The 26,775-nt window shown below is 44.6% G+C and overlaps 2 protein-coding genes across 22 annotated transcripts in view; one reads left to right on the top strand and one right to left on the bottom strand.

Moving 5' to 3' along the window:
* Positions 1-3,168: 3,168 nt before the first annotated feature.
* Positions 3,169-11,203, bottom strand: INHBC (inhibin subunit beta C). The gene is made up of 2 exons (XM_058559191.1): positions 10,807-11,203; positions 3,169-3,914 (listed from the first exon to the last, which is right to left on the bottom strand). Exons 1-2 carry the CDS (start codon positions 11,201-11,203, stop codon positions 3,169-3,171), a joined length of 1,143 nt encoding a protein of 380 aa, XP_058415174.1.
* Positions 11,204-14,744: 3,541 nt separating this feature from the next.
* R3HDM2 (R3H domain containing 2) overlaps positions 14,745-26,775 on the top strand; it is a 137,788-nt gene continuing 125,757 nt past the window's right edge. For 9 of the 21 annotated variants that reach the window (XR_009222527.1, XR_009222526.1, XM_058557837.1 and 6 more), the window contains exon 1: positions 14,747-14,992. The gene's annotated coding sequence lies outside the window, so the exon portion shown is untranslated. Of the gene's footprint in view, positions 14,993-19,103; positions 19,120-20,044; positions 20,102-26,775 lie in introns of those variants that run through there. The other 12 variants (XM_058557834.1, XM_058557833.1, XM_058557841.1 and 9 more) reach the window with 8 other exon arrangements.

The following is a 26,775-nucleotide window of genomic DNA, read 5'->3' on the forward strand; positions in this document are numbered from 1 at the left end:
GTCTCTCTGGTCTCTCCCCTTGCCACTGCCAGAGAGCAGAGGCTGTTGTCAGGACCCACATCACGGCTACCTTTGGTTACCTCATCACACTCACACGTGGCAATGGGGCTATGGAGCTTGGTGATGGGTGCCAGGCTCTTGCTAGAAACTCAGGGCACCATGGAGTGGAGAGTGGGGAGAAGGGACAATGAGACTTTTAGACCCTCCTGTCCACCCTGCATTTCTCCCCAGGTCTTGAAACATATTTAAGGCCCACAGTTCAGCACTCTCCCCAGCTCCCTCTCTGTTGGTCAGGGCTGGTGAGTGACAGCCCTCTACCCCCTGGAGTCTGGACTGTAGAACTGCAAAGTAGAGGTTTCTGCCCATGGTGTTGTCTCAGAGAGCTTACCTGTTGGTGCCAGGAGACAGAGTCAAGGGAAGCAGCAAGAAGTGGCTGCAGGAGTCGCTGACCACACCTCTCCCCTCCCCTCTCTGTCAGGTGGCCCCAATTTCCAGCCCTTCCTACCCTCTTGCTGCTGTGCCTGGTCCTACCTCCCCACTGACACTTACGTCAGAACCCAGCTATAAATATGCTCTTAGCATCTTAGTCACTTTTCCCAAGAAGTGCTCCCGGGTTATAAATACCCCAGCCATCTGCCTCACAGGCCCGCCCCACCACCAACCTGGTTGGGGGCTGGGGGTAGCGCAGGCTTGGAGCTGGGGAAGGAAGTGGAAGCAGCCAGAATTATGATCTTGCCCAAAGGGGAAAAGCCCGACAGAGTCTAGAGTTAGGGACTGGGGGCTCTTGAAGAAAATGTTTGGAAGAAGACAGACCCACTCTTTCCCCTTTTTACAAAAGGCAGAGCCAAAAAAGAAAGGGAATAATACCGATCTTGTGTTTATTTTAAAATTTGCTATTTTGTTCATCATGGATTTTTTGGCATTCATTTTGATGCTTTTAAAATATTGCATTAAGATATTATTTATCTTGTTTGATGAATTTTTTAGCACTCCCTTAACATTTTGCCCCCAAAGCGAGTGCGTCACTTCACTTCACCTTAGTCTTGGCCCTGGGGACTGAAGCTGTGGTTGGAGGGAGGGAGGTTAGATCTGGGAGAGTGGTGGAGTGGGTGGGAGAGACACTAGTGGAAACGGGAGGGAGAGGCACCCAAGGATGTCCTTAGATGAAGACCTCCTCAAGTCAAAGATGGGATACCTCCCATGGGGTGCTCAGGAAGCCCCACAGCTCAGATTTGCAGCCCCCAGGAGGTCCTCTTCAGATTTTCTCCTCTAGGATTCCTATTCCAGGACCTCAGCCCCTGTAGGAGAGGTTATAAGCTGAGCAAACACAGACATTACATTACCCTAAGAACACGTGGGTTTTGCGCAAACTCGGCCTTGGGCTGCAGACAATATCGACCTCATGGTTCAGGGCTATCCAACCAAAGGGAGGAGAGATGGTAGAGGAGGAAGGGTAAAGGTCTAGAGAGGACCCAGTCTCAGAGTGAATGCCTCCTTCACCTCATCCATGGCCTTCCTTTTCTTCACCCTGTCCCACTCAAGTGGCCCTTGGCCAGTTCCAGCTTCCAGACAGGACTCCTGGATGGAGCCCTGGGGGTCAGTGAGGGAAAGCAGCCAGCTCTGAGCCATGCCTCTGCCTCCCACCACGTGTGTGCCCACAGGTTGTCGGCCAACTGGCTGATTGAGCAGCATTCTGTCTCATTTCTTGGAGCGAGTACAAGGAGAGGAGAGGAGCAGGTAAAATCCAGGTCATTCATTTTTGGTGAAGAAGATTGTCCCTGAGCTAACATTTCTGCAAATCTTTCTCTATTTTTTGTATGTGGGACGCCACCACAGCATGGCTTGATGAGCTGTGTGTAGGTCCGTGCCCAGGATCTGAACCTGTGAACCCCAGGCCGCTGAAGCAGAGCATGCGAACTCAACCATTATGCCACCGGGCCGGCCCCAAACCTAGGTCTTTGATAGCAGCAAAGATGGTTCTGGGAGGGAGCAGGTGGCCTAAGAGAGAAGAGGAGGCAGCCTGGGGAAGGAAGAGGCACAAAGTGTGGGATGGACACAGTAGCTCAGCTCTGAAGAACTTGTGTGAGGAGAGAGTAGAAGGGCAGGGCAGGGTAGCTAGGCTCTCTGTCACCTGCGGTGTCAGTCAGGGTCCTGGCAGGAGACAAAAGACCCACTCAGCTGTCCATGCTTGCGTACCTAAGAAGACTTAATGAAGAACTCGTTTACAGACATATGGCTAGGGTTAAGGGAACCAAGGGGGGATGTTGAAGCACGCAGGGACTAGCAAGAGTGGAAAGCCATTACAAGCCCCTAGTGCAAAGCAGTGATATCAGAATCTAGCAGAGCTGGAGCCATGGAAGTGGGGAGCTGGACAGGAGCAGTCAGGGCATCCCACAGTTATGGTCACTCAGGAGCATGGCACCTAGGCAGAGGGAGCAGGAATAAGAAATACCCTGCCCTCTAGCTCCTCCTGTCCTTTGATCTCCTGCCTGCGTCTCCCCTTAGGCAAACTCAGCAGGAAGCCAGAGGCCAAAGGAACTCAGGTGAGTCAGCCCCCAGGGGCACAGAGCAGGGCACAGAAGGACAATGAATGGATGAGGGTGTGCCGAGAGAGCCTTAGCAGCCCAGCTGGGCCAGTAAGAAGGAAAAGGGCTCAAGACATAGAGAAGAGCAAGCCTCACTCTGGGAAATAGTGATCTCATCTCTAGTGAATCCAAGGAAGGGGCTCCCTGGAGAGCCAGACCATCAAGGGAAAAGGCTGGGTCAGCTCATCCCAGAATAGGGGCCATGGAATGGGAAAGGCAGCAAGGCATAGTGGATTATGGCGTGGATTAAGGGCAGGTTACGGGTGTCTTTGCCTGGGAACCAGATGGCGCTCCTCATGGTTGCAGGTGGATCAGAGTCTCCAGGGTGGCAGTTGGAAACGTGGAGCTTCCTGGATGGACTATGCCCTAGGAGAGAGGCTGGTGGTCATGAAGATGGTACAGTGACTCTTAGATGAAGATCTCCTCAAGCCAAAGTTGGGATCATTTCCATAGGTTGCTCAGGAAGAAGGAGTCCCCCTTCTGGACAGAGGCAGTAATGGGGTCACTCCCTCCTCTCAAGGAAGAGCACCTCTGTGAGGGGATGTTGCTCACCCCACCTTGGGCTGCCCATACCACACATGGACTAACTGCACCCACAGGTCTCTACCACCATGTCAGGTATGTCAGTCTTGACAATGTTGCTGTCCTTGTCATAGTAGAGCAGAGACAGGGGGCGCCGGGCTGTGGGCACACAGCATGAGCCCCCTCCAGCGGTGCCTGCAGCTGTGTTGGCCTTGAGAAGATTGAGCACTGCGGTGTGAAAGGAGGCAGCAATGCCAGGCATGCCTGCCACATGCAGTGGGCACTGCCCTGTGCAGAAGTTCATTGCGTAGCCCTCAGGCTGGATGATCCAGTCGTGCCAGCCAATCTCACGGAAGTCCACAAAGAACTCTTGTCGACAGCACATCCTGGACCCACCCTGGCAGGTGACGCCTCGCCGGCGAACCCGGTGCTTGCCTCCAACTCTCACCCGGGCTGCCACGAAAGGCCTATGGGCAGCCCCACTCAGGATGACTGAGCTGTGGGCTACCTGGCCTTCAGGTATCAGCTCTAGGGACAGGTGCCTCTGGCTACACGCAGCCTGAGCTTCAGGCCCCAGGAGGAGCTGGTGCCAGCCACTGGCGTCCACCTCCAGCAGGTGCTGAGTGGCCAAGGTGAGGTTGGTGTCATGTGGGCCTGGCACAAGGACTCTCACCTTCAAAGTCCGGGTGGTATTGCGAGGGAGCTGCACAAAGAACATGAGGCTGGCCTGCTGGATCTCCATGCCACCAGCAGTTCTATCAGAGGAGAAGTGGAAATCAAGACGAGTCTGGTTGAGGTTGGAGAGGCCTGTGGACACAAGAAGCCCCAGTCATTGTGGCCTTCTGAGTGTCAATTCCACCAGCTACCTCTCTATTCTCGGCATACTTGAACTCTCTGCAGCACTTGGCATTTTCCTCCTTGAAAATCTTTTGTCTCTTGGCTTCCATGACACAACTCTCTTATGATTCTTTCTTGATTTTCTTTGCTGGCTTTTCTTTCTCTGACCATTCATTCAATGCTAGAGTTCTCCAGAGTTTGTTCTTGACCTTCATTTCCTTTTACTCCACACTGAAGGGAGCTCTTACCCACACTCATGGTCAGCCAACACAATTTTTATGCTGGTGATTCCCAAATCTGTATGTCTAGTCCAGACCACTTTGTACCTCTGCACTGGACATTCAGATTTGGGAGCCACCAAGCTTCAGGCCTAAACCTCTAACTGCTTAATTTTGCCACATGTATTTCCTGCCACCACATTAAAATCAGTTGATCCCAAGTGGAAATCATAATTTTCCTTCCTATATACCTCTCTTTCTGTTCTTAGAATTGGTGGCAACACTACCCTCCTTATCACCTCTAGAAACTCTGGGATCACCCCCTCACTCCCCACATCCAGTCCCTCACGACAATGGTTTGAATGCTATGCATTTCTTCCTATTCCTATTACCATTACTACTGCCCAATTTCCCCTCTTCATCCCTCACTTGCCCTATTGAAACACCGTAATTGGGTTTCTATTCCCTCCACTCCACTGAAACTGCTCTTGTCAGGATCACCATCACCTTTCAAGTTGCCAAATCCAATAATTTCATCTCTTTATATTTATCTTTCTTGACCTTTAAGCAGTGTTTGACACACTTAATCATTCCTAGCCTTTTTGAAATATTTCCTTCTTGGCTTTTGTGACTCTGGCCACTCCATCTTGGTCTCTTGCTATCAGCTCCTCTTCCTCTGCCTGACCTCTAAATGTTGGAAGTCCCGAGCTCCCTTCTCTATCTATACTCTTTCCCAGAACAGTCTCATCAATTCTCATGGCTTTCAATTCCATCTATATGCTGGTGACTCCCAAATATATATCCCTGGCCCTGATTTCTCCCTGAGCCTCGGGCCTATATATCCAGCTGCTGATCTGATATTCCACTTGGATATCTAATGATATCTCAAACTTTTCATGTTCAAAGATGAACTCTAGATTTATTCCCCTAATCCAAACCTGTTCTTTCTCCAATCTTCCCCTTCCCGGTGAATGCACTGCTCAAGCCAAAACATTAATTGCCCTCATCCCCCACTTTGAAATTATCTGCAAGATCTGTCAACTCTATCTCCAATTCATAAAATAACTTCACTTATCCCCACCTCCTCTACTATACATTAGTTCAACCCACAATCATCTTTTTCCTGAATTATGATAATAGCTTCCCAAGTGGCCCACTCTTGTCCCCCAAACCATTCTCCACACATCAGCCAGAGTGATCATTTTGTTACATAAATCCGATTAGCTTAATCTCCTCATCTTAAAACCCTTCAAAGACTTCCCATTGCTATTTGAATAAAATCTAAACTCCTTAACATAGCAAACCTGTATGATTAGGCATTCCACCATTTAATGACTATATTTTACCTATACTGGCCTTTTTCTGTTCCTTGAACTCACCAAACATGGACCCACCTCATGGCCTTTGCACTTGCTATCCCGGCTGCCTGGATTGCCTTTCCATGATCTTTGAATGACTGGCTCCTTTTTGCTATTTGGCTCAAATGTCTCCTCCTTAGAAAGGCTTCCCTGACCAACCTATCTAAAGCAGCCTTCAACTCTACCTCCGTCTCTCTAATACATCATCCTGCTTCCCTGTGTTTATAGCCACTGTCACTCTCCGTAATCATCTTGGGGTTTTGTCCATTTGTTTACTATGTGTGTCTACCCACCCACCCCAGCCAGAAGGGGAACTCCATGAAGGCAGAGATGCCTGTATGGTTCACCATTGTATCTCCAGTACCTAGTACATAGCAAGCACTCAATAAACATTTGTTGGATGAATGGTCTTTCGTTTAACTCTTATTTTACACCGACACAAGAATTATTTTCCAAAAACTTGGCTAGATCATAAAATTCACTGTCTCAAAAAACCTTATAGATGAATAAAGTCCAAACTCTTTTAGGAAGCAGTTAAATGTCCATTATGATTTGGCCTCAGCTACCCTTATTTTTATTTTTCAAGTAAAGGGTGCTTTATTGTGGAACACCACTGATACTCTCATGGGCATAAAAGGGCAGAAAATAAAGTTCGACTAGGCTTTGTGTGAATTGGAAAGTCAGGAATATGGCTACTCTTGACAGCTCTCTTTTCTGACGGCCAACATGATCTCTCTCATCTCAGTCTCTCTATCTAAGTCTACTCCCTTCTTCTCTCTCTTCTCTTGTGATCTACTTCTTCTGTCTCCTTGTCAGCTTCCTCAGCTCCCAAAATGGTGGACCCAGCTCCTGAGTCTACAGAACCTTTTACTCAGTTCCTCCTAGCTAAGTGAGTTGATCTTCCAGTGTCCTAGTTCCAAAACCCTAGAAGAAGAGTCTGATTGGCCCAACTAATCTTTTCTTGCTAGGTCACTAAGCACCCTATGGTCAGAATGTCTTAAGTCACCCAGTTATGGCAGGCAGACACATGAGCAGGGGCTGTGGTAGACTATTACATTGTTGGCCCCCAGTGAACAACACTTCCCAGTATCCATGGCTTTGTGCAGTCCTTTCTCATATTAACTCTGGGCTTGGTCATGTGACTTGATTTGGCCAATGAGACACAGGCAAGCATGGTGCAAGAAGCAGCTTGATATGTACTTACACATCGAAGTTTGGTCCTCTTGGAAGCCAGCCACCATGCTTTAAAGACACTTGGGCTAGACTACTGAATGATGAGAAGCCGCGTGGCAAGAAACTTTGGAGGATCAGAGGCCATCTTAGATGTTCTAGCCCCCTAGCTGAATGCAGGTGCATGAGTGACCTCAGCTACACCACGTGGGGCAGAAGAACTGTCCAGATAAGCCAGTCAAACCATAAAATTATGAGAAATACTGAATTTTTTGCTTTAAGCCTCTATGTTTGGGCTTATTTGTTTTATTACTGGATAACTGAAACAGAAATTAGTATCAGAACTGGGGTGTTCCATAACAAAGACCTAAAATGTGTAGTATTGGCTTTGGGACTGGGTGGCAGGCAGAGGTTGGAAGGATGGTGAGGAGACTTAGTGAAGGCAGGAAGAGCAGTGAGGAAATTGCTATTGGAAGCTGGAGAAAGGAGAACCTGTGTTATGTATTGGCTGTTGTCCGCAGTAACTTGGAAGCTAGGAATGGCATCTAACAAAGTTGTGAATTTAGCTAAAGGTATTTCCAGGCAGAATGCTGAAAGTGCCAATTGGCTTATTTTAGCTGCCTATGATAAGGCATTTCAGGAGTGAGAAGAACTGAAAAAGGAACTGTTCAATTTTCAAGCAGAATCTAGAGAAAATATTTCCAACAGGACTTGCTAGGTTGAACAATAAAATATTTTTTCATTCCTTTCTCTGTCTGACAAAAGGTTCTCAAAGTAAGAAATGGTCTTGGGGCAAAAATCAAATTTAGGGTACTGCTAGTAAAACAGCCTTGGAGTGAAGATGGAAACAAACAAAGGGTCAGCTGTAAGACCCTCTGTTAAGATCTAAAATTTAAGATGATGTTCTGTAGACCCTCTCAACTAGACAAAAGGGCTTCTAAGAATCTTAAGAGTGTTGTCACAACACCCCGACTTGTAACCTAAGGAGGGGTCTGTCTTGGTAGAGTGGAGTGCCTTCTGTCTAACTGAGTAGACTACAATTTATTATTTAGAAGGCCCACAGAGTTTTAAAGAGAATTTTAATAGTGAAAGCAGCACCAGTTTGGACTAAAAGGGACAGAGATGATTCAAAATGAAAAGAGGTCTCTGGGCCCCCAACTTCTTTGGGCAGGAAGCAGGCTGAGAAAACCACTCAGCCACAAACGCAGGTCATTTACTAATGAAAAAGAAAAACATCTCAGAGGCTGAGAGAGTGGATGTAGAAGCCAAGGAGGGCAGCTGTGGGCACTCCTTAAGAAGACAGGAAAATCCTACCAGGGAGCAGAACCAGGCCCTAACCAAGGGATTCTAGACTGAGATACGTGCCTGGCGGGATATCAGAATTTCCATGGATCAATGACCGCTGTGTGTCTCCCACTCCCCCATCCCCCACTGGAACAGGAGTATCTATTACGGTTATCACGTCCCTGTCTCAGCATTGTATTTTAGTGCGTGGGAGGCAGATAACTTGTATTTTTAGGTCACAGGCAGTGGTGCGCTGGTAAATGTTTAACAACTAGATTCCAGAGGAAAAAACCCTGATTTATAGCATTTGCCAATGTCTGTGGTATAAATTCTCACACCACGGCTGATTTCAAACTATCAATGTGACGACACTGGATGTGGAGTTGGGAAATGCTCACAGTCAGCTCTCAGGAGCCAGTATGAGCCCATTCCACGACACCACTGAAGGCTCCCACCATAGTTTCCCCAGAGCCCCAAGGTCCCTCTCTTCATATCTCCAGCAAGAACAATTCTCAGATCTTTCTTTCACACTGTGGTATAGATGATAGCTTAAACTGGAATGAAAACTTTAAGCTAAAATATTTAAATGTAAAAGGTGGAATCCAGGCATCAGACATTCTCACCTCCAAACTTCATCTCAGGTCAGGCCCCCTCCAGCCTGCATGCTGTATTCATTCATTGATTAGCAAACATGTGGAAAGTATATAGACTTTGAAGTCAGAGAGGACTGTGTTTGAATTCAGTCCCCTGCAAGCTGTATGACCTTGGCCATGTAAATTATCTTCTTTGAGTCTCAGTTTTACTTTACGGGGTGGCTGCGAGGATTAAAAGAGATGAGGCAGGTACACCAGATACCTGGTAACCATCATTATTGTCACAATGTGCCAGGAACTGGGCTAAGTGTCAGGGATACAAAGATGAAAAAAAACCAACCACGATTTCTGTGTTCAAGGGACTCATGTTTCATGGCCATCTGTCCACGTGTGCTCATCTGCTCCAAACTCTTTCTCAACTCTAAATGCAGTCTACTCCTTTAGACTTTTACTCATGTTTTTCTCTCCATTTAGGATGTTGTTTACCATTCTCTACCCATTGAAGTCAAACTTACTCTACAATGCCAGCCCATTTGCAATCTTCTTCTGAAAGACTTGCCTGTCTCACCAGGTCCCCATGAATGAACTCCTGGCCCAGCAGGCTCTTTTGCCCTCATCTAGCCTTTATTTCATTCTGCCTTATATTCTAATTAATTTGTTCCCAGCAGCAGCAACTAAACACCTCATAAGCAGGAGCTGAGTCTTCTATTTCCTGCTCTCTCCCACCTTAGCCTTCTAAATACATTATTAGCTCATTTAATTCTCTCAACTATCCTTTCATCATTCCCATTTTACAAATGAGAAAACTGACTACTAACAACCTAGATCACACAGTAATAAGTGGCCGAGCAAGGATTTGAGTCCAGGCTACCTGGCTCCAGAGCTTGTGTTCTTAATCATGAGCAGAAACCTCCTTCTGAAGTGGAATAGGGTCTCATCCATCAGTGGGGACTCTAGACTGCGGTCAAGCTGACCTACAGCATGGTTTGGTTGTTTAATGCAACCAGTGTTTACTGAGCAACTACTATGTTCGCGGGAGGCAAAGTGGTATAGTGGTCAAGGTCATGGATTCCAGAGCTAGACTGCCTGGCTCCACTACTTACCAATCATGCGAACTTGAGCAAGATACTCAACCTCTTTGTGCCTCAGTTTCATCTCCTCTAAAATGGGATAACAGTACTTGCCTCACTGGGTTGTTGTGAGGATCTCAAGGAGTTGGTATATGTAAAAGGCTTGTAACACAGTAAACATTGTGTAAGTGTTAGTTATTTCTACTATACACCAGCCTCTCATGACAACATGAGAAATAAATGACAGTTCCTGGCCTCATGGAGTTGACATTCTATGGGAAGACAGACTTCACAGAAAACCTGGAAACACAGGCAATTCCCTATGGAGAGTCCTGGGTGAGGGTGGGGGCCAACAGAGAGGGTGCCCCTCACACTGAGGTCAGGGTGGTTTTTTGAGGATGGGAGTGCTTGAAGGGATAGGGGAGTAGGTGCTGACTAGGGGAAAGGGGCCAGGAATGGGAAGAGCCTTCCAGACCCAAGAAAGAGCTTGCAAGAAGCTCAGAGGCCAGAGAGAACACTTGTGTTCTGTCTCTATGGTCCTGTCTCCAAATTCTTGATCTTTTCTCCAGCTGCCCACTAATTTCTCCAACTTCTCTCCCCTCTATGGAAGTAATTCTCTCTTCTCCTCTACCCTCTATCTTTTATCCACCTTTCTGAGTCCCATTTTGACCCTGTTCTGATGTGGGGACTCAAGTATGAAGGCAAGAGGGCAGGGTAGGGTGGAGAGGTAGTATAATCCTGGTGTTTTACTTGTTGCCCTTTTACCCAAATGAGGCATCTGGAGCGGGGAGACAGAGAGGCTGGATCCTGGGGCCAGAGAAAGGACAGACTCCCCAGCTCCCAGCCCCTGGGTCCAGGCCCAGGAGGGGGATGGGCTCACACCACAGCCCATGGAAGTCTGTGGTGCTGCAGAGAGAGGAGCCAGAGGAGATGGGGACAGGCAGTCTCAAAAGAAGTGAAATTTACCCACTTCCCAGCTGCCCGCTGGCCAGGTCTGAACTACAAGAGAGAGCCTGGGGCGGGGAGCCTGGCATTAGGAGATGACAGGGCACGGGAGGCAAGAGTTGGGATGGGTTAGGGGGAGGGAGTCAGGGGTTAGGCTGGGGAGGAAACTTTTCTTTCCCTTGAGAGGTCAGGTTTTGGGGAAGATCTACAGACCAGGAACCCACCTGTCTCAGCAAAGCTGATGATCTCATATTCCTGTCCACTGTCAGCCTCGGGAAGCGCCCCCTGTGGGGGCCCATGGAGGCGCTGCAGCACGGTCCTCAGAGCAGCCCTGGACACGGGCCGGCTCAGTGTTGGGCGCTGGCTGAGGTGCAGCTTGTCCAAGATGCTTCTCTTGGCCAGGTCAAGAAGCAGCTCCCGCTGGCTCTCCAGGTCCAAAGCGGGTCCCCCACATGCCAGACACTGACCGTCAGCTCTGGGAGTGGCCACTGTGGCCGGAGCCAGGAATAGGAAGGCCAGGAGCAATGAGGAGATGATTGCCGGGGAGGCCTTCCCTGAGCGACATGAACGGAGCTGTAAACCCAGGGCTGAGGGTCTCAAAAGCTGTGGTCTCGGCTCCATCCTGGCTGCCAGGGGCTCCGGAAGGAGAGTGTGTCCAGCTGGCATGACTCCTTGTTGCAGGGGATACAGCAGCCAAACATCTGATTTGAGAGATGAAGTCAGTTACAGGTAGAACTTGACAGAAGCTGCCAACACAGTCAGTGGAAGTACAGAGTGGGGGATGTGAGGGGAGGTTGGTTTGTTTGGGGAAAGAAATGTCCCTGGGCCAATATCGGGAGACAGTGGGTTACCCATGTGAGCTGCCAGGCCTGGGGACAAAGGTTAGAGATGAAATTCCTCTTCAGATCCACAGCCTTGCTGGGAAGTCGGGGCGGGGTGGGGCGGGGTGGGGGGAGATCAGAAGTTTTAAAATAGAGCCTTAAAGGATGTCTCTCAAACCAGAGGGGGTCATTGGTGGGCACTTTAGGTCACTGTCATGCAGGGTATTGAGAGGCCCACAACTCAGACTCCTTTGGTCAGCCCCACATTGGGTTTGCCCAGCAGGGCTCAAAACCATCCAGTCTGAGGTTTAAGGGAGAGGAGGGGAAGTGTCTTAGCCAGGTGTTCTGTGTCCTCAGAGGGAAGTCTGAAGGTGGGGAAGGGGCTTGAGAGCTATAGTTGTTCAACCTTTGGGGTTTCTTCTGTTTAGGAAAAGAAATTTTGAGATTTCTCAGAATTCCTGGCTCTCTCCCCGGAAGGTCCTTAGTAATAGATCTCCAGGGAAGGGCCTCTGTCTCCACAGTAGGATTTACCTGGCAGGAGTGGTGGGTGGAGTTAGGAGCATAGGTTTTTAAACCAGGTGGCCTTGGTTAAAAATCTGTCTCTTCCTTTTCCTAGCTGTGTGACTCTGGGCAAGTTACTTGACCTCTCTTGCTTCAGTTTCTTCACAGAGAAATGAGAAGAATGATTATCTATGATTCCAAAATCTAAAAAACCCTGTAATCCATACATTTTTTTTCGTGATTCATATGGTGGCTATACGTGACCTGAAGAGAAGTGAGTTTGTTTAAAGTCTTTTTAAAAATCGTACTGAGACTATACATTCTTACTCCAGAAATATTAATAGTTTATGGGATGCTACCCCTGGCGATGTTAAATAATATACAGTATATGTACCATTTTACCTTTCTAAAACTTGAAATTTTCTGAATTCTGAAACACGTCTGACCCTATGGATTGTGAATATGGGATTATAGATCTATAATGATTATCTCAGAGTTTTGAGATTTAAATAATTTTGTAAAGCATTGACGGTGGCTGGCACATAGTAAGTACTTAATAAAAGTTTATTATTATTCCTGCTACATTGGTTTGTTTGTGGGCCAGAATACTCTCACCTCTAGATGTGCTGAAGAAATTCTGCCAATATTTGCCCTTCTGGACTCTCCTTTCCTAGATGCCATGCCCCCAATCGCCATTTGTATTGCAGTCACTTAGAAGTCATCTCTGCTGCTTACCATTATATCCCCAGTATTGCACACAGTGCCTGATCTATAATAAAAGTGCTTAAAATATATTTATTGAATGAAAAAATGTTACAAGCCAGCCTGCTTCTCAGAAGTTATACTCAAGTCATCTTGATTGGATTTTTGTGGCACGGTTTCTCAGCTCTCTTCTATAGGGGCTGATCTTTTTTGTTCTTTTCTTTAAGGGGTATGAAAGAGGTAGATTTATTATTTAGTTTTTAGGATACGTTTATTTATTTATTTATTTAAAAAATAGTTTTATTGAGATGTAATTCACATAACATAAAATTCACCCTTTAGAGTGTACAGCTTCAGTGGTTTTAGCTCATTCATGGAGTTGTGCAACCATCACCACTATCTAACCTAAGAACATTTTCATCACCCCCAAAAGAAACCCTGTACCCGTTAGCAGTCACTCCCCACTCTCCTCACCCCAGCCTATAGGGACTGATCTTATCTCTAACATTTTAATGTTCCTAATTTCATTCTTGGATGATAACCTTATCTTGAATTTGGGGGAGGTAGTTATATTGCTATTTGTTTCATGTCTTGACTACAGTACATAGCTCCCAGAGCCCCTCAAATCCTAGGATGAATTCAGCCTCTCACCTTCTCTCTGGCAAATAGGAAACGAGAGGTGAGCAAAAGGGGGAGAAGCAGAGGAGGGCTTCTCTGAGGGGTGCATACCTCATTTTTCTGCCTTACTTGTTCTTCAGTTACTGCATTTGTCCCAGAAAGACCTGACTGTTTTACTCCGTCCTTTGTAAACTGCCCTTTCCAGTTACATTTCCAATAGTGTAATGATTAAGAGTAGGCTCTGAAGATAAACTGTCTCAGTTCAAAATCTAGGACTTTGGTGCCTCGGGTTTCCTTATCTATAAAATGGGTATAATAATAGTACCTACTGTTTTGAGGACGGAATTGAAATAATAGATGTAGAATGCTACATACTCTATATCATACATACACACATAATATAATATTAGCTATTATTTCCTCCTGGCCATCACTGCCCCCTGCCTCCAAATTGAAAACCTGGAACTTTCTGATCTTTGCAGGAAAGAAGAATTTTATACCTCTAGACTTTGCTGGAATCTCCATTCTTGCCTCTCTGACAAATTCCTACTTATATTCTCCAAGGTTAGCTGAAATTTCACCTGTAGCTTCTCTGTAGTTTACTCAATCTCCCTTACCTCTAAGAACTAATTGCTCCTTCTTGTGTTTCCATAGCACATCCAACACTTCTCTGTTATAGCACTTACATTGTACTATAATGGTTTATTATTATTATTATTTTTTGCCTACTGCAGTTCTCATCACATAGTAAATATTTAATGGTCGAATTCTATCAATGTAAGATTACAACACTTCTTTGAGGGAGTTGGTCAGAAAATGATCCAAATACACGTAATCAGTAACTAAGTTGATTCTGCCTACAACAGACAGAATGGGGGAGGTTGCAACTTTAAGATGACTCAAGAAAAAGAACTATATCTTAGAGGGCGGTAGTGATAAGAAGTGACTTTAATAGGATGGACTTAAAACTGCTTTATTTAGAGCCACAGTTTTACATCTGGAAAAAATGTACATTTACCTACCACATGATCTTTGTCCATTTATACCACGAATATTTATAGTATATATGCTCTTTGGGCACAGGAGTTACTCTCCTAAGTGAAAGGCTAGTTTGAAAGTGTTCTGTAAATTTAAATTACTTTGCAGTTCTTAGTATTATGTTTAAATTTAGGGTGAATCTGACAGGCTTGACAGGTTTCAGGTGGATTGAAGTTCGCCGCGGATCTGGGTTGGTGTCTCGACACACAGGTAACGCGGACGGAGCGAGCCTCTGCCTGCACGTGCGCGTGTATCGGGGAGGAAAGGGCGAGCGTCGCGAGCAGAGCGCGCGTGTCGGCGGCTCGGTGGCTGAGCAGGTAGAGGGCGTCCGCCGGCGCGGCGAGAAGCACACAGGAAGCAGGGACGCGCGCACCGCAGGGCGCGCTGACGACTACGCCGGACGTGGTGACGTAGCGCGCAGGCCGCAGCGGGGGGCGGACTCCGGGCCTTTCTTCCCCTTCTGATTTTCCCCCTCCCCCCTTTTCTCCCTTTCCGGGTTTGGTTCCCCCCTTTTCTCCCCCTCTCCCCCTCCTTCCCAAGCCCCTTTCCCCTCCCCCGCCCCAGTCCCCCCTGCTCCCCCGCCCCGGGCCCCGGGGAACCCCCCGCCGAGAAGAGCCCGCCCCCTGAAGCGCGGCGCCGCCGGCCGTCGGGGCCGAGCCGCAGCTTAGCGGCCGAGGGCCCGGGCGGCGGGCGGAGACGCGGGCGCCGTCCCCGCTGCGGCCCGCGTGAGGTGAGGCCGCCTCCCGGCCGAGGGGGCGGGCGGCGCGGGCGGCCCGTGGGGAGGGGGCGTGGCGGGCGGGCGGAGGCCCCCGGCCTGGGTTCCCAGCGCTGCAGCTGCCCGGGCCCCGGGGCGGTGGGTCGGGGCCGGAGCCTCCCGTGAAGGACGGCCCGAGGCCGAGAGCCCCGAGTGCGCGCGGGGAGCGCAGGCGAGCAGCAGGGGGCGCGGGGCGCAGGGCGGGGGGCGGCGCCACCTGTGGCCTGTGTGGGGGGACCTGAGAACTGTAGCGCCCTGGGAGTGCTCGCGGGTGGCTAGCTCCATGTGTTTCTTGGGTCTCCACTTTTCTTCGAGCATTGCAGCAATGGGAGGGAGAGGTGTTGCCGTGCTGCACGTCGTGCCGGTGTCCGAGTTCATTAGGGGACAGAGATTGAGTTGGAACATACAGGGAGACGTTTCTGGAGCTTCAAAGTTGGGCCTACACTATGCTCGTGACTCACTCTGGAACCTCTGAAAACTCTTCCCGATTTCGGTTTCCTGTAGAGCCCACATTTTTCAAAATTTATGACCATTAGCTTAGTAACTCCGCAGAATATTTATTCACTCAAAGTGAATTGTTCTTGGGTAATGATGAGAAGTGACCGAATAACAGCCCCAGTGGAGAGGTGTGGGAAATTTAAATTCAGATCCCAGTTGGATGAATGTCCTTGTATATATTTTTTTCAAATAGACTTAACTAAAATTGAGAAGCCTGAGTCCTGTCTGATGTTGGTAGGCAACGTGGAGACTGGGGAGGAGGGGGGTGACAGGTTCCACTTCAGAAATGTCACAAATTCTTAACATTTTATTGTATTTTTGGAGAGTCAAATTGGCACTTCAGTTAGTTGTTTGTGGCTCCTCTTTCTTCCTAATGCATTTTTTTTTCTTTTTTCATTTTTTCCCTGTTTTCTTACTCCAATATTTCCTTTTCTGTTTCCCTTTGTGGAGCCTGGGGCAGCAAGACAAAAATGGTTTAAGTGGTGAAAAGTGGTAGGTTAGGGTAATTCAGTTCACTTTTTGGTTGTATTTTTCTTCCCCTCTTGCTGTTCTCCACAGGGTTGAGATAACAGAACCTTTCTTGAAGGTCTGAGGAACTCTTGGCAAAACTTTAGATTTCAGAGTTGCGGTTCCAGCTGTCTTGGTGTCTGCTATATGGTCTATACGATAGACCTCCAAAATTTAAAGCAAAATTTAAAAAATTTACGTGTATAAAAGTAGGGTGCCTGATAGTTTTTAATGGAAAGGAGTCAAAAGAGATAGTTTCCTTTCTCTTTCACAATAAAAACCAAAGACTTTACAATTGCCTTTAAAGCCCTAAATCTGTAGCACCCTTTTTCCCCCAGCATACTCACTGGTCTCCTGGCTGTTCCTTGAGCATGCCAGGCACACTTCTGCCTCAGGGCTGTGCACTTGTTCCTTGGATCTTTCTGGATCACCTTTCCCCTATAAAGCTGCATAGCCTTGGCCCTCACCTCCTTCAGGTCTTTACTCAAATGTCAGTAAGGTTTCTTTGGCTATCTAAGTTGCAAAGCCGCTCCCTGACATACATTTATGTAATTCCCTATCCCACTTTTTTGCTTTCATTTTCCACTTACCCCTTATCAACCGATAATGTGCTGTGTATTTAGTCTCCTCCATTAGAAAGTAAGCTTCATGCGGGCAGATAGCCTTGTTTTGTTCATTGCTGTATCCTCAGCATGTTGGATAGACTTGACGTGCTGTCAGTGCTCAGCAAATTTATTGACTGACTAGGGAAAGAGCAGTTGTTTTATTCTTGAACTCTCATTGTCATGAATTTCTGATCATGATTGGTTGTCCTTGGAGGTGTGGAATGGATTTGCTCTAGGATTTTGTAAAGTACTCATTGGAAGAGTTCTTCACTGGAAGAACTTGAAATATTTTTTTTCTGTCCGTTCTTGCCACATTTCTTTTTTGAAGAAGTCTTGTGCTTTCAAGTCATTGAATGAAAGCACTTTGAAGGCAGAGAGGATGGAGTGTGTGGGGGATCTTTGGTGTTGCTGGTCTTGGAGGAAGATTATATCAGATCTCAGGTAGCTAGAGTTTTTGCCTACTGCTTCAGGCTCTTCCTTTGAGGTTTGTTCATATCCCTGATGAGACATGTATCACCATCTTTACCTTTTTGGGCCCAGAGAGCTGAGCAGGCTGGTCCCACTTTGAATTTTTCAGTAGACTGGAGATATTAATATTTATAGTCCAGGCTGTATGGGTTAGAATTTTTTTCCCATTCATGTGGAGACAGTTGAGCTCAAAAACTGTAAGAATAATTTTCTCTAACAATGGCGGAGTGTTTGATTCTGGGGAACATGTGATCCTCTTTTTCACAAATCCATTTTGGGGGGCATTTTTAGCAACTAAATTCTGTATTAAATCTGAGCATAAAAGGAGCAGGCCCCCTGAGTTCTGTGGATTATCCCTCATTTATTTTCTCCTTTCTCGTTTCTTGATTGGTGCATTTGTTACCTTCACTGACCTTCTGGCTAGAGTAGTATGGATGAGATTTCTCTTTGGGGCAGTCCTGGCCACTGTTCTCCAGCTTAGGAAGGCGAAGGGGGTGAGGTAGTGCTTTTAACACTTTGTGGGAATGCTGCTGGCAAAGCCTAAGGTTTTTGCTTAAACCTTTGCCAGGATATTGAAAGCATCCAGGCTTATGAGAGAATGGTTTGTAGGGGGTGGAAGAATTGGGGATCTTGTATCTATTGGACTAGATCTGGTTCTGATATTATTAGCGTAAAGAAGTAACAGCATCAGAAGTATATTAGTAGTTCTCATTTTGTGAATAATTTATGACATAGTTTAGGCAGGTTGATAAAACAGTTTTCTGTTGTTCCCTTTTAAATCCTTTCACAAAGTTTCTAGGAAGTCTTTCTCAGGCCTTCTGGATACTTAAACATCTGTATTGTGTGTTCTCACCTCTTTTAGATAAATACTGAGTGCTGACCATGTTTCAGTGTAGGTAATGGTTTCTGAATGATGCAGTGCTTATTCCTGTGCCAGATGTCTTTATGAACTCAAGGAAAGCTTTCAGGAAAAAAGCAGATTTTGAGGAAGGGGTATAAAGTGTTGCATTTTAGTTACATGGTCCCAGGAAGTGCAGAGGACAGAGTTTTGTGAAACTGTGTGTGGGTTGTGTTTTTACGATTTTTCTATACCTCCTTATAAGATTGGATAAGGGACTCTGAGTGTCCCTCTGTGGAATGTGCTGCCAACTTAGAAATAGTAAACATAACTGGACTCATGGCTTGAATATGCGTGCATGAATACAGTTGGTGAGTCTGATTTTAGAGACCTTCTTCATACACAGTGTCGTCAGTATTTTCCTCCATCTGTATCCTTCTCATCCTCTGTGTACAAAACATTCCACTTAATAGTCTTTTAGTGGTTAACTTTTGTTCTTACCATGGTTGCCAGTTTAGCAGTGTAGCATCTGTTCCATCTCTCCAATAGTTATTCTGTCCATTCCTTCTTAAGTTTTAGTTTATTTCTAAAAACAGATATAGATAGGAAAGATTTCTTAACTTTGATCTGTTTTGACTCCTGAGTTCCCTTAAATTTTCTTCACATATATCTGTGTTTTCTCCAACAGTTAAAAAAATTGATGTTGAAAGGCCCTAATTACAATAATCTGCACTGATTTCATCATTTTTACTTGGGATGTGTGAAAGGAAAGATTCTGGGATGGTTCCTAAATCCAGGTGTTCTTTTTGCTTTTCTGCAGGATCTCTTGTGAGTTGTTCACTTGTGTGAGCCTATACTGGAAAAGCTGTTTCAGCTTTCTAGTGTTTTTTTTGTGTGTGTGAGGAAGATCACCCCTGAGCTAACATCCGTGCTAATCCTCCTCTTTTTGCTGAGGAAGACCCACTCTAAGCTAACATCTGTTGCCAATCCTCCTCCTTTTTTTCCCCCAAAGCCCCAGTAGATAGTTGCACATCCTGCTAGTTGCTGTATGTGGGACGCGGCCTCAGCATGGCCGGACAGGCGGTGCGTCGGTGCGCACCCGGATCTGAACCTGGGCTGCCAGTAGCAGAGCACGCGCACTTAACCGCTAAGCCACGGGGCCGGCCCTCAGCTTTCTGGTTTTGACAGTAAGTTTCCCAGAGTGCTTTTTTGTGCTTTTTAAAAAGAACTGACCAAATTGGGAACCCCAGCCTAGAGATGAGAGACAATAGAAAAGGTGCAAAAGCTTCAGGCAGTCATGTCTCCCGATAGTGAAAACACTTTTGGTATTTTTAAAGGACTTATTTTGTTTTATTTCTCCTTAGTTTGTTAACCACAAAAACATCAAAAATCTTTTTACTCAGTTTAATTGCTTGCTTACTTGTCACATTGTGACTGTTCTAAATTGTCAAAGACTTCAGTTTTTTGTGGGAAACAATTTTCAGGCCTTTCTGGTATTTTCTTGGGGAAAAAAAAAATGAAGCTAGTTGTTAAATGCTCCTGTAAGGTCTCTTCCCTAACTTAGACCAGTATTCTGATTCTTCCATTTCTCTATGGGCATTAATAGCATGTTTTACAGCTTTTTTTTTTTTCCATTGAAAGCCTCAAAATCTTTTGCAAGCAAGTAAAAACTATAGTTTTGCACCCATACAGTTACTCTAAGGTCTCGAAAGATCTTAAGTCCTTATCTTGTAGAGCTAGAAGTGTAAAGGTAAGTGAGGTAATCAGCAAGATTCAAAAGAACTGAGTTTATTTCTAGTAGGTATTTGTTGATTGTGAGTCTGTAGTGGGAAAAGAAAGAGAAAACGCTGGTCTGTAGGCTAGTCAATTTCTATCTTGATCTTTTGGAGGTAATTTTGCTTGCACTATTAGTCTTCAGTTCTTGTCTATGTACAGAATAGAGATAGACTGTTTTAACTTTATTAACTAATTTCCTCTGCTGGTCTATTATCTTCCTTATGTGAATGCTTTTGGTATATTTCATGTTAATAACAACATTTGTGCTGCAGTGTTTATTATTAATAATGATCAAAACCATATTTCATACCTACAAAGCACTTTTCTCTTTCCTAGAAGCTCGTTGGACCTTAAAGTGGTGTCAACATGTGTATTAAAAACTAGATTTTCCAGGTATGCATTTCATATTTTTTTGTGGTGGTGTTTTTGTTGCATACGTCAGTTGTAAGAATTTATGCATGGTTTTGACATGTGAGCAGCATTGTGGTTGTAAGGTAATTCTTTGTTCCTTGGAGAAGGGTAATTCAGACTGTGAAAGCTTCAGAACAGAACTAGGAGGAAAGTAATCAAGGCAGTGACAATCCAAATTTAATGATGGATACATTTGAAATATATTTTCTGTATACTCAAAAATTATTCTTTCTCGTTACCCTTCCTTTGTGATTCTGTGGGAAAAGAGAAGAAGAAAATCTAGGATAGTAACCAGCTGATAATAACCAGCTGATAACTTCCAGGAAACAATGTGTAATGGATGGGTAGCAGGTGAATGTACACAAGTGGTCACTTAGTGTTTCTAATGCTGTTGGTGGAGGCAACTCCCAGTGGCCATCAAAATCGTTGAGAAGAACATGGTAGACCTTGTTAAGTTGAATGGACGCCTTTTCATCCTATCTTATTCAGTTTTTCTGCACCATTTGTCACTGTTGACCCTTTTCTTTCTTGAAATGTTTCAGTGACACTACTTTCTTTTCTACTTGAATTCCTGGCTCTTTTTCTCCTGCTCATGCTGTAAATAGGTGTTTACTTTAAGGTTTCTTTTGTATGCTCCCTCTTTAACTCTGGTTCTTAAACCTTAATGGCATAAGCATCTCTTGGAGGATTTGTTAGGAATGTGGCTTACAAAAGCCTTCATTATCTGGCCTCTGTCAGTCCCTCTGACCTACCTTGTACCACACTTCCCTGTTCTTATTATGCTCTAGCCATAGTGGCTTTTTTTCTGCCTCAGGGGCTTTGCTCTTGTAGTTCCTTCTGCTTGAATTGGTGTTGTCTCAGATCTTTAGCTGACTTACCTCTTCTCATTATGGAAGTCTCAGCTCAAATGATTTCTCCGCAGACCTTCACCTTGTCCAAAATAGTTAACCTCCCCTTTGTGCTTCATCATACATTCCTCTGTTTCATTATCTCCATAGCATTTACCACTATTTTACATTATCTTGTTTGTTTTCTTGTCTGTAGTCTGGTTTACATCTAGAATTTAAACCCTGAGAATAGGGACTTTATTTATTTTGTAACTGCTATATTCCTAGTGCCTAAAACAGTTACTCAGTACACATTTATTGAATAAATGAAATGTGCATTCCTGGGTCTCATCCCCAGAGGTTTTGATTTAGTAGGCTTGGGATGGAGCCCAGGAATTTGTGTTTTAACAAACATTCATGTTTCTGATGTCTCTGGTCAGTTGTCTTGGATGATGTTTAGAAAAACATTGCTCTACACAGTCTCTCAGTCTCATCTACTCTCATGGCTTCACTTAGCATCTTTTACTATATGCTGACAATTTATGAGTCTCTGTCTCCAGTTCTGATCTCTCACCTGAGCTCTAGGCTCATTTATTCAGTGGTCTCTTGAACATTTCCATTTGACTGTCATGCAGCACCTCAAATTCAACATGACCAAAGCAAAAATAATTTTTCCCTGGAAATTTGTTCTTGCTGAGTTCTGTTTTCTGTTAATGATACCACCTAGTTGCGTAAACCGGAAACCTGGATGTCATACTTGAGTCCTTCTTACTCTTTAACATCCAGTAATTATAAAGTTATGTAGAGTCTTATCTCCTCAGTCTTGCTTGAATCTTTCCATTTCTCTCCATCAGCATTGCAGTTTCCTTAGTTCAGGAGATCATCATCTCTCATCTGGATAACTGAGATGGCCTTTAACTGGCCTTCCTGCTTTAGTCTTGCTCTTTCCAGTCTTTCATTTAGTCCTATACCATTCAGCCAAAGAAAACTAAAATCTGTTATTTTCTCAAGCTTAAAATGTTTTAATGTCTTCTTGTTCCCAGTACAAAGAGTAGGCTTTTTTTTTTTTTTAATCTGAGTGCTTTACCTCATCTGCCTTATGTTTTGCTGTTTTCCATTTGCTTTCAGGGTTAGGCTTCAGCTACAGATGACTGACTTCTTCTTTCACCCTCCCTGTTCTCTCACCTTGCTGCCTTCGGATACACCATTGCTTCCCCTGAACGCCTCTCCACCTCAGAACAACAAAAACAAAAACCCTCGCTGAGTTAGGGATCATGTTCTGGAACCATTTCAGGGCATCCCAAGCCTCTCATTTTGTCTGCCTCTTTTGAACCAGTTTCCACAAGGCTGGGTTCCTCTTTGTCTTTACCTTACCATATTTCCCTCCGTACATTCCGAGTTTCTGCTCACACTGAAGTTAAAATTGCTAGGATCGTGATCTCTCCTGTGCCAAAAGAGCTCCCTAGAGAAAATAAACTAGAATCAGGGAGTCCAGTTTAAGGGCAGTCAAAATAATCCAGATAATAAGTAGAGTCTAAAGTGGTCCTACAAGTGCGCCAGGATGAACAGATTCAAGAGATATTTAGGAGATAGGATTTGTTAGACTTGGAGATGTGTGTGTGTGTGTGTGTGTGTGTGTGTGTGTGTGTGTATGTTTAAGTATAGTGGTTAGTGAGAGGGATGAGCTCTTGGATGACTCCTGGTTTTCTGGGGTCCATACCAGGGTAGATGGTGACATCATTTAAGAATTAGGTAATAAAGGAAGTTGCATGTTTGAGAATAAAGGTGAGGTGTTTAGTTTCAGATTGGTTGAGTTTGAGGTGCCTGTGGAACCATGTGGAAATGCTTAATAGAAAGTTAGATGTATTAATCTGGAGTTGGAGAGAGAAATCAGGGCTGGGAGACATTTGGGAGTCAACAAATGTGTTGTAGTTGAAGTGATGGGTTTGGGTCATCTAAGGATCATGTCAAGACTGAAGAGCTGAAGGCTGAGGAGAGAGCTTTGGAGAACACTGACAGTTAAAAGTGTGGCTGGTGGCAGTGGAGCCCTGGAAGAAAATTGAGGAGTCCAGGAAGGTAGATGGAAAACCAATAAAGTGTGTATGATAGGATGTTAGAGGAGAGAGTTTCAAGGAGGAGGAAGGCAATCATTCCAGTGTGGTTGAAAAGTCAAGTATGATAAGGACAGAAAGGAATTTATTGAATTTGGCATTCAAGTCGTTGGTGACATCAGTGAGAGCAGGGTCTCTGGAGTGATAAGAGCAGAGGCCAAATTGCATTGGGTTGAGGAATATATAGGAGGTGGTAAAGAAAAGGCAAATAAGCCCTGTTTTTCAAGGTCATTGCAAAGAGATGGAGAGAGAGGACAGTAGTGAGGGAATGTGGGGTTCAAGGAAGAGTTTTTTAAGATGAATGACTTGAGCATAGTTATGTGTTTGGGGAATGGGCAAGACAATAGAGAGTGGTGATAATGGAGTGAAGTTCTTGAGCATGTAGAGAAGATGAAATCTAGAGCAGAGATAGAATTATTATTATCTCCTTCATTAAGAAAAAAGGAAAAGGTCAAAAAAGGGGTGGGGACAAGTATTTGGTATCTGAACAAAGGAATTTGAGGGCATGCCTTAATCCTTGTGGTGTAGGAGACTTATCCTTTTGGGTTAGGGGGCTGATGTGTTAGAGTAAAGAGGGTTGGTAAAATAGGGGCCTTGAGAAGAGAGCCAAATTTGAATAGCTGTTGAGAGAATGTGGGGAATAGCTGACTAGGGGTCTTGTATGGCTAGGCAGGCAAAGGTAGGGTGAGGTGGTGTAAGGGTGGGAAGTGATGTCAAGCAGATAGAATAGCCTAAGCAAAGACCTACGAGTATTAAAGAATATGGTACGTATGGAGGGGCAGCAGTATTTTGAATGGCTGGAGAGCCTGATTTTATGGTAGGCTCTAAGAGCTATATTATGGAATTTGGAGTATTTTGAGGCAACAAGGAACCTCTGCAGATTTTAATCAGAGAAATGGATTGATTGATTTACAAAGGCAACTCTGATAGCAATTTGGAGAAATACTTATGGGGAATTTAGAGTAGAGGGAGAGAAACTCGTTAGGAAGCTGTTAGAGTAGTCTGTACAGAAGATGTTGAAACCAGGACTGATCAGGGTATGCTGGGTAAGAAACAAACCATAAATCTCAGTAGCTTGAAACAACAGCTTATCTCTCATTTGCACTACATGTCCATCAAGGATAGGTTAGAGACTTTTAGTTATTCGGGGATGAAGGCTGACAGAGCAGCTACCATTGGGAACATAGCCACTTGCTCTGCTGGAGGCAAAAATGAGCTCTGGAGGTCTTGCCCCATTAATTAAATTCTCTGCCCAGAAGTGATTGGAGTGGACAAGAGGGGACAAGAGACGAGAAGATCAGAGGGATCCAGGAGATGGTGCCAGAATTTGGAGATTGATTAAATATGGAAGGAGAGAGAAGGAATTGTGAATAGATGACTCTCAGTTTCTGTCTTGGGTGATTGGGTGGTATTGCTAACTGAGATAAGAAAGGGGCAAGTTTTAGGCATACTTAAATATATAAAGCAAATATTAACAGACCTTAAGAGAAACATAGATAGCAATATAATAATAGGGGACTTGAATACCCCACTTTCATCAGTGCGTAGGTCATCCAGGCAGAAAAATCAATAAGGAAACATTGACCTTAAATGACACGTTAGGCCAGATGGACTTAACAGACATACAGAACATTCCATCCAAAAGCAGCAGAATGCACATTCTTCTCAAGTACACATGGAACATTCTCCAGGATAGATCATATGTTAGACCACAAAACAAGTCTTAATAAATTTAAGAAGATTGAAATCATATCTAGAATCTTTTCCAACCACAATGGTATGAAACTAGAAATCAATTACAAGAAGAAAACTGGAAAGTTCACAAATACGTGGAGATTAAACAACATGCTACTGAACAACTGATGAGTCAAAGAAGAAATCAGAAGAGAAGTTAAGAAATACCCAGAGACAAATGAAAATGGAAATTTAACGTACAAAATACAAATCCTATGGGGTGCAGTAAAAGCAATTCTAAAAGGGAAGTTCATGGTGATAAATGCCTATGTTAAGAAACAAGAAAGACCTAAAATAAACACCCTAACTCTACACCTCAAGGAACTAGAAAAAGAAGAACAAACTAAACCCAAAATTAGTAGAAGGAAGGAAATGACAAAGATCAGAGCAGAAATAAATGAAATAGAGACCAAAAAGACAATAGAGAAGATCAACGAAACTAAGAACTGTTTTTTTAAAAAGATAAACAAAATAGGCAAGCTTTTAGCTAGACTTGCCAAGAAAAAAAGAGAGAGGACTCAAAATCAAAAATGAAAGAGAAAACATTGCAACTAATACCACAGAAAAACAAAGGATCATAAGAGACTACGAGGAACAATTGTTTGCCAACAAATTGGACAACCTGGAAGAAATGGATAAATTCCTAGAAACATTCAACCTACCAAGACTAAATCTTGAAGAAATAAAAGATCTGAACAGACCCATTTCTAGTAAAGAGATTGAATCAGTAATCAAAATCCTCCCAACAAACGAATGTCCAAGACCAGATGGCTTCACTGTGAATTCTACCAAACATCTAAAAAAGAATTAATACCAATCTTTCACAAACTCTTCCAAAAAATAGAAGAGGAGGGAACACTTCCAAACTTATTTTATGAGGCCAGCATAACCCTGATACCAAAACCAGACAAGGACACTATAAGAAAAGAAAATAACAGGCCAATATCCGTGATGAACATAAATGCGAAAATCCTCAGCAAAATATTAGCAAACTGAGCTCAACAATATGTTAAAAGAATCATCCACTGTAGGGGCCGGCCCGGTGGCGCAAGCGGTTAAGTGCGCGCGCTCCGCTGCGGCGGCCCGGGGTTCGCTGGTTCGGATCCCGGGCGCGCACCGAAGTACTGCTTGGTAAGCCATGCTGTGGCGGCGTCCCATATAAAGTGGAGGAAGATAGGCACCGATGTTAGCCCAGGGCCGTCTTCCTCAGCAAAAAAAGAGGAGGATTGGCAGATGTTAGCTCAGGGCTGATCTCCTCACAAAAAAAAAAAAAAAAAAAAAAAAAAAAAGAATCATCCACTGTAATTGAGTGGGATTTATTCCAGGGATGCAAGGATGGTTCAGTATCTGCAAATCAATGTGATATACCACATTAACAAAATAAAGGCTAAAAATCATATCATCTCAGTAGATGCAGAAAAAGCATTTGATGGGCCAGCCCTGTGGCCTAGTGGTTAAGTTTGGTGTGCTCTGCTTTGGTAGCCCAGGTTTGGTTCCTGGGCATGAACCCACACCACTCATTGGCAGCTGTGCTTTGGCGGCGAACCACATACAAAATAGAGGAATATTGGCACAGATGTTACCTCAGGGCAGATCTTCCTCAAGCAAAGGAGAGGAAGACTGGCAACAGATGTTAGCTCAGGGTGAATCTTCCTTAGCAAAAAAAGAGGGGGAAAAAAGAAAAAGAAGAGGGTGAAATTAATTTTAAAAAAAGCATTTGACAAAATTCAACATCATTTGTGATGAAAACTCTCAACAAAGTCAGTATAGAGAGAATGTACCTCAACAGAATAAAGACCATATATTATAAGCCAACGGCTAACATACTGAACAATGAAAAGCTGGAAGCTTTTCCTTGCCACTTTTATTCAACATAGTTTTGGAAGTCCTAGCTGGAGCAATTAGGCAAGAAAAAGAAAGAAAAGACATCCAAATTGGAAAGGAAGAAGTAAAACTGTCACTATTTGCAGATGACATGATATTG

The sequence above is a fragment of the Diceros bicornis genome, chromosome 17, assembly GCF_020826845.1.
Source record: "Diceros bicornis minor isolate mBicDic1 chromosome 17, mDicBic1.mat.cur, whole genome shotgun sequence".
Lineage (NCBI taxonomy): Eukaryota > Metazoa > Chordata > Mammalia > Perissodactyla > Rhinocerotidae > Diceros > Diceros bicornis.